Source organism: Pleurodeles waltl, chromosome 10 (assembly GCF_031143425.1).
Source record: "Pleurodeles waltl isolate 20211129_DDA chromosome 10, aPleWal1.hap1.20221129, whole genome shotgun sequence".
Classification (NCBI taxonomy): Eukaryota; Metazoa; Chordata; class Amphibia; order Caudata; family Salamandridae; genus Pleurodeles; species Pleurodeles waltl.
Window position 1 is genome coordinate 221,415,765 of NC_090449.1, and position 12,516 is coordinate 221,428,280.

At 43.7% G+C, this 12,516-nt stretch overlaps 1 protein-coding gene across 3 annotated transcripts in view; it reads right to left on the bottom strand.

Annotated features, from left to right (window-relative positions):
- ABCC1 (ATP binding cassette subfamily C member 1 (ABCC1 blood group)) overlaps positions 1-12,516 on the bottom strand; it is an 872,430-nt gene that overhangs the window by 681,798 nt on the left and 178,116 nt on the right. For all 3 annotated transcript variants that reach the window (XM_069210194.1, XM_069210193.1, XM_069210195.1), the window contains one exon: positions 3,451-3,512. In XM_069210194.1, the coding sequence (XP_069066295.1) occupies positions 3,451-3,512 (62 nt within the window). The remainder of the gene's footprint in view (positions 1-3,450; positions 3,513-12,516) is intronic.

Below are 12,516 nucleotides of genomic sequence, written 5' to 3' on the forward strand. Positions count from 1 at the left end.
GTCAGGACTATGTAGCGTTTAAAACTATTTCTTAAAGAGTCATGACGGAGTCTTGCAATGCTACCTGCAGCTGAATTCCATACCCCCAGAACTGATCAAATATTTCCACATGTCGATAGGAGTAAGGAGGGACTGAAATTTCAGGAAACGAGATTAAGCCAAGACACGTGCCTTTTAACAGCACAAAGTGCAAACAAAACAAAAAAAGAAAAAGAAATAAATAAAAGCACCATATGCCCCCACCATATCCACTGGGTCAACATGCATTCTCGGAGACAATCATGACGCAACTTGCCATGACTTCCCTTTTTGGACCTACTTTTTAAACTGTATTTTCTTTTAATTAATTTTTACCTAAACAGTATTACGATTCCAGTTCCACGTGTCAGCAAACACATTTGATGAGCTGTAATCGACAAACTGTTCAATACTGTCAGATAAACAGTAGCAATCGTTATAGGCACACTCATTACTTGTGTGTGTCACTTGTAAGATACTGCTGAGTTTGATGCAGCAGCATAACATCTAAAACACCGTAGAAGACAAATTCTATCAACATACACAGCATAGGCATCAGTGGAGAAAAGCATATCTTTCAGTGTAACACGGGTAGAAAGTACCACCGTGATGCCAGCATCTGATGGTGGGGATTGGGCAGCTCCTCTGGTTAGCCTCAAACCTCGGACATACAGAAGATAATGAAGTTAAGGAAGGAGCAAGCAGAATGACAATGCCCAAAGCATGATAGCATGAAGTGTTTTTATTATCTTATTCAGGTATTGAGGTGGTTGCAAATCATCTTTGCCTCTTTTTTGGTGTTGAACTAGCATGTTGTCCCATTCCATGGAAATAGAGTGTTTACGAAGGGCTTTCACTTCCTCTCGCTGTAGCCCTTTGCTCTAAGCCACTGCTCAGCAAATCAAGGACTACTGCCACAGAGTCCAACAGGAAGGAGCTGCTACATCAGACTGCGTTTAGCAATCAATTCACTTTCTGGACCTCATCAACATTAAATTAAAATATTTCTCTCCCATGTGTGCCTCAGTGTGCACACTAAGAGGGTCATTACGACCCTGGAGGTCCTCAGACCACCAGGGCACAGTGGCAGTCAAACAGCCGCCAAAGCAGTGGTCCAACTGCTTTGGTGGCAGTCTGGCCGCCACATTAGGACTGTGGCAGTTGAGCCTCGGTTGGACCACCAGTTTCCCTCCACAGGAGGTCTTAATCAGTCACGGTAGCACCCCCTGCAGTGCCCATGCACTTGGCAAGGGCAGTGCAGGTGCCCACTTCGCGCAATTCACTGTCTGCATTTCAGACAGTGAACTGCGCGACGTTTGCTGGTGCACCCTATGCACCGCAACATTGCAGCTGGCTCAATTATGAGCCGGAGTCAATGTTGTAGGCTGTCCCCCGCTGAGCCAGTGGGCAGAAACACAGTTTCTGCCCGCTGACCCACCAGGGAACTCGTGTTGGGTCCCGTGGGAAGGAGGCAGCACTGGCAGCAACCGGACCACAGGATTTTGGCGAACAGCCTTTTCCATCTGCCAAACTCAAAAAGACCCCCTAAGTCTCTTAATGTAAGGCTCAGACAGAGATGCCAACTCATCCTTCTACCCATTCGAGATCTGTACAGCAAGACATGCCTATTGGCTGCATCGAGTATGGGAAGGTGATGTATCAAAGTCAATATAAAAACAACTTACTATGGTGACGGAACGTGCCTATTTAGTACAGCATTGGCAATAGAGCCTACCAGGAGCTGGGTATGGAAAGCTGACAAGGGCGTCAGTGGCAAAACCAAAGGCAGAGGAGCCCCCGCTTACTGAAATGGCACCTAAGGAATCAAAGGCACAGACCTCGCCCAGAGTCTGCGCTTAAGCCACCATATGTACCAGTGACAATAAAGAAACAAAGCTTGATATTCCATTACAAAGCTTGACATGTTTTTTCTTATGTTGTCCCAGATAATCCCATGGGAGTCGGTTGTATGGACTATGAGAAATGATTTCTGTCCATCATGCCCCCAAAGTATTAGGAAAAGCACAGCTGGAAGTCGCACTGCCAGAAGTTCTTAAGCCCTCTACAAAAAGAAAAACAATCATGTCCCTAACAAATACTGACCTATCACCCTCCCTCATTTGCTGACCTGCACCTCTCCACCACACAAAGCAGATAGTTTCTCTGCCCCAAAACTTTCCCTAGAATCGCAGATCTACAGCTCCTCTCTACTGGGAATAAAACAGCAGTACATTCACAGGCACGTGAAGTCACCTGGACTCCATTCATACTTGCCTTTTAACTGAAATTCACAAGAAAAAAAAATTAAGTCACTGTAAAAAGGCTGCCCTTAAATGCTTGCATAATCCTCGTGTTTCATCCATTAAGGTCGAGAGAGAGATAAAGAGCCATCTCCACATGCGTAGCTATCCAGAAGAGAGTTAACCTCACATTTGATCTGCTCAAGCATAGAAATTACCAACATCCTCCTAATATCAGAAATAGAACATAAAACTCCATTAGAACAATGTGACGGGAAAGACTCATGCCTCCAATGCGAAAAGTCAGATCAAGAAGAATTTTGGAAACCTAACACATACCATACTCACCTGGGACGGTATTGAAACGAAGGATACCCTTTGTTTAAAAAGACTATACATGCTACATAGTTTCAATTTATTTTTAATATGGTGTCTCTTGTGAGGCAGGATTTCTCTAAAGTTAAGAAATGGGACAAAGAAAACTGGACAATGAGGCAATATAAGACTCATTCAATGTGTCTCGGATTTTCTGTCCGCTGCTGACCTGCAAGGATAGTGCTTTCCACTTAATACTTCTTTCATAGCCACCTTCATTTGCCAGGCCGGTATCGGTGCTTTTATTTTATCTGGTGTCTGTCTTATGCTCAAACTATTTCAGTGTTTATTTTTCTGCTTAGGGCATCCGATGCATGTTTATTCAGACTACTGGTTGGAAAAGCGTCTTTCTCTGCGGTTTGGAAAGGAGAGGGAGAGGGATGGTAAGGGGTCCCCGCTGTGACCGTGGACCCAAACATTAAATGCATATTTCAACACAACTAAATATTAGTCCGGGGAACACAAAATACAAACATTAAAAGACAATAAAAATTGAGGCTCAGATACATTTCACGGATATTCCATTTCAGTTGCCATAAACCTTGAAATAAGAACTGCACGCTTACTAAATAAGTTCCACTAACTAAAGGCTGTTGTATTTCAAGCAGGAAATAAAGGAAGTGGTCATTTTACATATTATAAATTAAGCATACTAATTTCCAGGTCCAATACTATTTTTTTAGCTAGCAACACACGGATTGAGAACAAATGATGAGAACGTTAATAACTGTTACGGTTAAACGCCAATTTCAACAGTCAGCTACAATCTCTATATCGTCAGACAATAACCACATCTAAAAGTGTGGAAATATCTTACCCAGAGATCCACCAGAACGTAATTTTAGAAAGGAAGGAAGCACCACTCTCTGGACATGGATTCTAAACAAAAAGAAATAAAATAAATAATAATACAGACCTATTTAAAATCATTAAACATACAGGTAACAAGCTGAATAGCATTCCCATCTTAATGTAATGATATTCATATATATTCTTTAACACTATTTGCACAAGTGACAGTCAAGTTTTTGCTAAGATTCTAAAAAGCACAACATTACCACCATAAAAGTAGTTACCCCACAGTGGAGCTGTATTTTATATCAGTTGCAAAATGAAGTTGAGGTTTAGGATAATGAAGCTTCATGCAATCAGCTCTCTTCCTATTTAAAAAACATCCTGCTTTAAAGAACAACGTAGAGCAAATCGCCGCATGATAACCAGCAGCGGCTGCTGCAAATCTCAATGGGACGGGTTAAGGGGAGCGGGAGATAACCTAGATGTTATCAATTTAAATGTACTTGTCTTGGGATAGACACCCTTCTGCATGTCAGCCCCTACTCCTGTTCCACATCACCGCTTACATTAGCTTTCACATTGTGCCATGAGATGTGAACATCACAAGGTTGAATGGGTTTTATAAGGCACAGGAGCAAGGGTGAAAAATACCTTACTCACCAAGAAGGTGGGCAGGAGGTGTGGTGGGGTGTTTCATTTTGTTTCATCAGGTTCTCCTCTGCCTACACTTGGGCGGATAAAACACTCTAGGAGGGATTCAGACAAGAAGTAACAAAATATATGGAAGACATGTCCTTGAAATAAAGTCTACAAAATGGATGAGCAGCACATACTGCTAGCCCAACGATATATCATACAGGCAAGTCAAGGCAGCAGTCTATATCAGTGGTTCCCAAACTGTGGTCCAGGGACCACTGGGATCTGCGAAGCCTCCTCAGGGCGGTCCGTGACTGCTTAGAAAATTAAATAATATTAACAGATTAGGTCCCCAGCCTTCAGTAATGACTCAGTAGGGGGTCCCTGGATTCTAATGATTCAGTGGGGGTTCCTGGGTTCCAGTAATGATACAGTGGAGGTCCACAGAAGTCAAAAGGTTGGAAACCACTGGTCTTAAGGGGACCCACCTAAATGGAAAAACAATCCATCTATCAATTGATCCCCTGAACACATCTGCGTTCACCAATGGAAAAGGGTAAATCCTCCATGTGACAAAAGATAACCAAAATAAATCAAGTTTAATTGTGGGTTAAGCATTAATACTAACATCAACATATTAAAGGGTTGTGTTAACGACACGAGTGAGGACTTGGTTTACAAAAACAAATATCTGTTGAAAGTGAAAATAGTGTATATGAGACCTCATTGGGACATGTGGCCAAGAAATATAATCTATGGGGACATAAACATTTCTTCTTGGACATGTTAAGATTACATAATGCGCTGTAAAGATCTGGTATCAGACATTTGTCACCCTCTTTCCTTTGAACACATTTCTCAAATGATGGGCGTGTACAATCAAATGTTTTAGCAGCCTGCATCTAACGCTCATCTCTGATAAGCCTGTTTTAATCAATTCAAACAATTTAACAGATCTGTTTTTTAATACGTCCCCACATCCCTACAGATTGTCTTATAATTATCATTACCTTTGCCCAGCAAAGCCATGGTGAAGTTCGAGTTGTTTCTGATCAGAGTAAAGCGGGCAGGTGAGGCCTGGTTACAAAGACTGCACCATATTGGCTTTGTTAAGCTTGTTCACTGGGGAGTAGTTAAAACGACCTCCGAGTGTAATACATTTATTTTAAGTCTGACATTTGTATATGATTTTGTGGTTAGTAGCTGCAGACCCTCTCTAGAAAGCCAATACTGCATTCTATGCATAAATCTGTAATGTGAAGTCTTCTTGCCCTGACCCCTTTAATCCTGCAACTCCGCCGGAGGTGTGCTGCAAGTGGGCGTTAAAAAAAACAAAAAGGCAACGTAGTAAACTCATAAGAACCAACGTATAGACGTATAAACAGTTGCTCCCAAAGGAATTGCTTACACACTTAGTTGTGGCAAATATATACATCTATTAAAGGAAGGTGAAACATCAGACCTAACTAACAATTAATATAGACTTAAGCCACCCTGTAAGAATAAAATAGCCGTGGAATACATGTATGTCTTGTTACCAATACTTTAATCAATGGGCAATTATGTTACTTTCGTACAGCATACGAGGGTTCAATAATAGCACATGCATATTCGTCCATCATGCAATGCATAATACAGTGTTCACAAATGTGCTTAAGCTGTTGAACTGGACTGGATTACCCGTGGAGCCAAAAGCCGAGGGGGCTTTGATATTTCGGTCTGTGAATAAGTGGCTAAGAAAGGCCAACATCAGATTCCGGATGAGAAGATTTAAAAAAAAAAAAAACACACTAATGTACACAGCGATAACATAATGCACATAACAGAGGTAGAAATTCCATTTTATAGCTAAACCAACAACCACACATTTACTGGAACACCAAGTGAAATTAGAATGGGCGAGGACGAGAAACACATTGTGAACCATGGCAAGCACACAAAATGAACCAACCAGATAAATCAAAAAGTAGTAGCCCATGAGCGACACACTAATTCTAAGACTGTGTATGGTACTGTTTCCTTCCACATTATTTGTTACAACTACGTGTATAAGCAGTTCCTTTGGAAACAACGGGTTATACTGTACGGATATGTCATGCAAGCAGCTCCTTTGTAATGGTGAATGGCACTGGGGAAGAGTCCTTCGCGTGTCCCTCATAAGGGATCGGTCTGGGCACAGCTCCTCAGACCCTTGCCTTGGGGCACTGACTCCCAGACAGGATACACGCACTTACGTTTTCTCGCAGAGTAATTGCTGACAACGTCTCCTCAATATAGTGCCAAACTACTGAAACGCTTTTTCAACGCCAAGTATGACTAAAACTGCATTACAAGGAATACGCATCATACTGACAATGGAAAGTAACAATTACTTGCAGATATCACTCCTTGCTTTATTTAAATGAATCCTGACTGAGTAAGCCGGGGCCTAATGTGATTTAATTTGTAAACTCGTGAGGAGTTTTACATCAAGACTGGTCAGTATGAGCAGCACGGCCGGGGACCTTTGCCCGGTTAAGGGGTTACCCACAATAAAGTGCGGCTGTGCAGGAAAGAGTAAACGTTCCATTTTTTGTCACTTTTGGCTTTCTAGTAGCCCCCTACACCGCATTAATTTGCACTGGAGCTTCATATGCCACTTCGTTCTTCGAGGAGGGAGCAAATACCTTTCAGTTCTTAGGAGCCCATCACTCAACGTTTCGATCGCAGGTAAAATCTTTCCACCCCCTTTCCCACCGAAATTAACTTGAGAACAATCAATAAATCTAAAGACGTGCCCTCCAACAGTCCACTGATAAAGACTGGATTTTCCTTCACACATTCTGCTCCTGTAAATACTTTTAACTGTCACTTTTTCCAATGAATGTGTATCTACTAAGCGCTAAAGGTGCTCTCCCACTCCACACAGCTGGTTGTCCATGAACACCATTGCCAGGGACCGAAAGCTCCAAGCCCGCTATTTCTCAAGCTAAATTTCCCACCCCAGTTCAAGCACCTTGTTAACATCCAAATACATCTCCATCGTGTGCCACTGGAGAACTGGCCTTCATTGGGTGACATATGATGTAGTTCTTCCCTGCAGCATAGTCCAGACACAACAGGAGTTCCGATTCAGAGTTAGACGCTTTGCACGAGGTTCTATGCGTACTAATGAAAATTGTACATCTCAGTGACTCGTAGAACATCCCTAATGCAGATACTGCATCTGGAGCTTTTACGCAGGTCTGCTTGTTCTTTTGCAATTCAATTCTTTGCACTTCAAAGGCCTCGATCACCTGCATACAAAATTTGAAACTTTGTCAGTGTGGTTTTGAATGTGGTAACATTCCATGCCTAGGTCAAAAGATATCTGTGGTGCTCTCGGATAAAGAATTGTTACAGGTCATCAATCTGGGAAATGGTCCATCACTTGTCTACTTGAGATTCAACACTTCGTAGAGCAAAGGATTAGGTTTTGGACACAAATAGCTCCTAATAGAGGTTTAAGATCAGTACTGACTAGGCATATTTTTTGAGTCAGACATCACTATCAAAGAGTTGATTCAAGCCTGGTATATCACACAAAAAGATTCACCAACCGAAGGAAAAGAAAGTTTGACTTAAACAATCCATAAGCACTTTCAGAGTGCGGCTAATCACCTGTAAGGGTTTCCAGGCGCTAGGTTCTAGCTGGGATCAGTCGAAAAGCCAGGTCTTGAGTCACTTTCTGATCTCTGGGAAGGAGGATGATATTCTGAGGTGGAGGGGAAGGTTGTTCCAGGACTTGAAGGCGAAGTAGGAGAAGGAGCATCCTCCACTGTAGCTTCCGTGGTTGCAGGGAGGTCTTGGAGGGCGAGGGATGCAGAGTGCAGGCGTTTGGAGGGTTGATCAAAGTTCAGATGGGGATTCATGTATGCTGGTCCTTGGTCGTGTAGGGCTTGTAGATGTGTAGGAGGATCTTAAATTGGCATCTTTTTTAGATGGGGATAGGATATGATGTTGAAGCCATGGGTTCTGATGATGCTGGCAAGGGGCGAAATGTAAGGGTTGAAAGAATGGGGCTGAGGGATGAACCCTGAGGGACGCTGCAGACAATCCTCTTAGGTTCCGAGGTGAATGGGGGCAAGCAAATTCTCTAGATTCGTCCTATGAGGAACAATACAATTCATCTGAGGGCATCTCCCTGGATCCTGATGTGGTTAAGTCTCAATGAGGGTGTGGTGGGATAGGGTCTCTAATGCTGCTGGGGGGTGGGGGGGGGGGGGGGTAATCAGGGATGCAGATCTTCCTGATCAAGACTGTTCTGATGTCGTTTGTTAGCCGGGCTCAGGGATGTCTCGGTGTTGTGGTTGGGGCGGAAACCGGATTGGGAGGTGGCCAGCAAGTTGCTTCTGTCTAGTTGTTCGGTGAGTTGGCAGTTGAACGCATAAGAGAACTGATGGGAAAGAACACTAATAGGCTGCAGTGCAGGAAGAACTTTGCCTGCAAAATAAGAGGCTGACACAGGTACGGGCTATGGGATAGGGTCCATGCTATAAAGGGAAATTTGTAATTTTGTGATGTCACCTTTCAAACAAAAGAATCAATCATTGACAAACTGGTGAGACTGATCTCATTGGCATGAAAGTAAAAGAAAATGTCTGGAAAAACCTGAAAGAAACAGTTTCTATGCAAGACACAGAAGGTTGGAGATTCATTTACACTGCCTTCACAATGAACTCTTACAGCAGAAAGATATTACCATGTGTCCTTGAATTGGGTCTCACTGACATAACTGTAGCAGCATGGTCAGTCTAAACTCACTGGCTATTCCTGTCACATGAAAGGCAGCATTGAAAACCACCAGGTCACATCGACCAAGAGGACATCTAAACACTTTTCTCAGAATTTCACAAAGACATGAGCCTCTCCAGCAAGACTACAACAGAGCCCTCAGTAACCTTGACCACTCACTGCACCAAATGGACTCCAGTCTCAAATCAGCTGAAACAACTGTGGCTGACCATGTCCAGGACAACATCGAGAGCATGGTAAACATAAAAAAGCTAGAACGGGACCATCCTATGATGACAGATAAAATTAACAACCTTGAAAACCACTCCAGAAGAAACAATATCAGGATCAGGGGCATCACAACGAGTATCCTCCCTTGGAATTGGAAGCTTACATACAGACTCTCCTCACCAACATTCTTCAACAGACCAAGGACACCCCGAACCTCTAGATCACACCCTCAGAGACCACTCCACATACCAACAGCACAAGAACCTCCCTCCAGATGTACTCACCAGTGTGGACTATTTTCACATAAAGGATAAAACTAATGCATGTAGCGCACCAACAGGAACCTACAGCTTCCGGAGAGACATGATCTCACTCTTTGTGATGTGTCGGTTTACAAACTGGCGAGGCACAGAGAATTTCGCAAAGTAACAATACTTACAAAACAAAAAAATCCCACACTGCTGGATAATTCCCTTTTGGCGTTTTTTCCACACAAAAAGACAAGAGTTACAGCTCGCACCCAACAAGAAGCCCGAAAGATGCTGGTCAGGCACCACCATGGATGCAGAACACCTACTAGACACAGATCGCATCACTGTCTTCGACTGAGGTGGCAGCTGGCGTTTCTCATCAACACACTTCTCGGAAAAAGCCCTGCACGTAACATCAGCAAAGATATAAAAAAAAAAAAAAATGCATGTCATCCATATCGACGGAGGACACCCTTCCGCAGGTTAACCTCCCCAGATCAAAAATATCTGGCACTGACAGGTTGTTTCATGCCCACAGTCGCAAACATACCCCACTGCTGGTAACTATCTCTTGTTCATAAAGACTTGGGGATGGATGCTCCCACATAAAAACTAGGAGCCTACCCCTATTTTCCCTGATATATGAAGAATTACACGATCTGCCAACACCGTATTATAGGTCGGACCCCCAGATATAGTCCCCGCTCATGTTTTGCACCTCACCACAGTTCCTAGATCATTTCCTAGAGTTACTTAGTTTTCCAGGAACCCAGTTGACACACTAAGACACCAACCGAGAAGAAACATTTGCTGCTCTTTGCTTTGCTTTCTCTGCATCCATGTAGATAACCACATGCATGACATTATGACACATTTATACTTGATATCACTTAATGTGCAGGACTCGAATGCCCAATTAAGCATGGGGCCTTATTACAATGGCTGTGGCAGAAAGAGGTGGATGTGGCACTACTGCAAGAAACCCAGCTTGGGGAGAAGCAATGCTAACCTTCCGCCTCAACAATACATGTACCAATTGTGAGGGTCGTCAGGTGGGCATACGAGGAACCTGGGGTAGCACTGCGATGACAATTATATCTAGATACGGCCCCAACTATAACAAGGAAAACTTCACTGACCTGTTCCCCAGGGCCTCCCAATTTGCAGTAAGCAATGAGATATTATGGGTGGAGACCTCAATTCCGACGCCTCTCCCCAACCCCAGAAATCTGCGTTGGACTGTTCCCACCTTCACCATGGTGAATCTCAAACAACCAGCCTCTCAGACACAGGGAATAGCCAATCTGGCACTTATAGATGGCTATTGTTACCACCACGTGAAAGCGACTGCACATTTCTTTTTCAAAGTCCATAAAACTTACTCACATATTGATTACTTCCTGACTTCTCTGACCCTACAGTCCAGGTTGATAGACACCACCATAGATATCAAGTCATCGTTAGACCTCACCCTGATTTGATCGTTGCCAGGCGGTGCCATCCTATACACCAATTGCTCCTAAACTGCGATGTCAAAATATTCACATAGATCCTGGTAGCTAGGTCACAGCACATTTGGCCTTGTCTTATCCCCACAAAACAATCAGTCTTTATCAAAAACAGGGAAGCTAACAATAACATGAGGCTAGTGGTGGCACTCACGGAGGTGGCGGAGTGCTGGAAACAGCCAATGGCCCTCCTCTCCTTGGATGCAGATAAGACCTTTGAAAGGATGGACTCGCCATGCCTGTTGAGGTTGCTACATAAAACTTACCTGTGCCCCAAGACGAAAATGCACATTCAGGTAAACTATAAAAAGCCAACCACCTAACTCAAAGTTAATGAGGTATACACACCAGGAACACAGCCCAGACGTGGGTCCCTTGCTCACTGTGCCACTAGATTCAAGCTAGCCTAGCTGATGAAGGGTGATACCCTGAAACCGGTCCTAAGATGCTTGTTTCTGGTCCAGGGAGGACCTGGCTTGGCAGTTCGGGCTAGGAGAACAAGGTCAAGACTGATATGCATATAGCTGGGTCCAAACTGGGGTGGCATGGTGAGCAAAGAACAATGGATTAAACCCAGATCTGTGACTGAGGGTAAGTGTTTGAAAAGTTTCAACACTCCGTCCATCATCCTTTTGTGTTGGTACAACTGAACAGCCTTAAAATGAACTGTTTGCCTCGCAGACTATGTATTACAAACCCTTTCACACAATTCCAAAAGCAACGCTAGCAGTGATCCACAGAAAAATTCTTTAGCGTTGTACAAGAGGGTAAGCATCCACAAGTGGCACAGGCATCTCTTCCTAGACTCAAACAAAAGATATATAGACATACTTTCTAGCGGCTCAGACGGCCCTCCCTCTATTGGAATCATGACCACCGGGAACAAGTTGTGCATAGAAGTAGAACAAGCATTTCCAACACCTCTCAAGGATCTTCTATAGTCACTGAGCACAACTTGGACTTGATCTTCTCCCCAACCACTAATGTGTAAAGCTACTGACGCATTTGCATACCACACAACACAAGCAGATATTCCCTACCAAGCCACTCCTCCTAACTCCTCACCCAATAATCAAGATTTTTTCCTGTGGATGTCTTATTCAGGGTTCCTTACAAGGAGAGGAGTTCAACAGTCACATGTGAAAGACTTTTTTATATAGGGTAGGACCTATGGACAAGAGAGGAGCTCATTGGGGCTTTACTCTGACTAGGTTAGAGGCATATAAACTCGCACAAGCCTAATCCTGGGTGAGGAGCAACCTTGCTCAGAGAACGCTCCAACAGGAACAAACACAAATTGAATCCTTACACATTAACAACATTAGGCACGGGGGCATCTCCTGGCTCTACTGTTCTATACTAAACCTCACTCTACTAAAGAACATGCCTTTGTGACAATTGGAAAGAGCTAAGAGTGGAGATTGTGGAGGAGACCTGCAAGGCTAGACGGCAGAGGGCCTTAAAATCTTCCATTTGTCTACAAGAAAAACACCTTCAAAATACTTCACGCAAGTGCTACTAGACTAAGTTCGGCAGCCCAGTATCACGCTGGAAAGGCTGTGGCAAAAAAAGGGTACCTTTTTTCACTTGTGGTCCTGCCTACTCATTCCGACCTTTTGGGAAGAGGTTCCTCTTACAATACGCACTATCACAGGTGTCACCTTACCCGTGACCCACTTCTTGTCCTCCTGGGAGACCCCAGGGAACCAA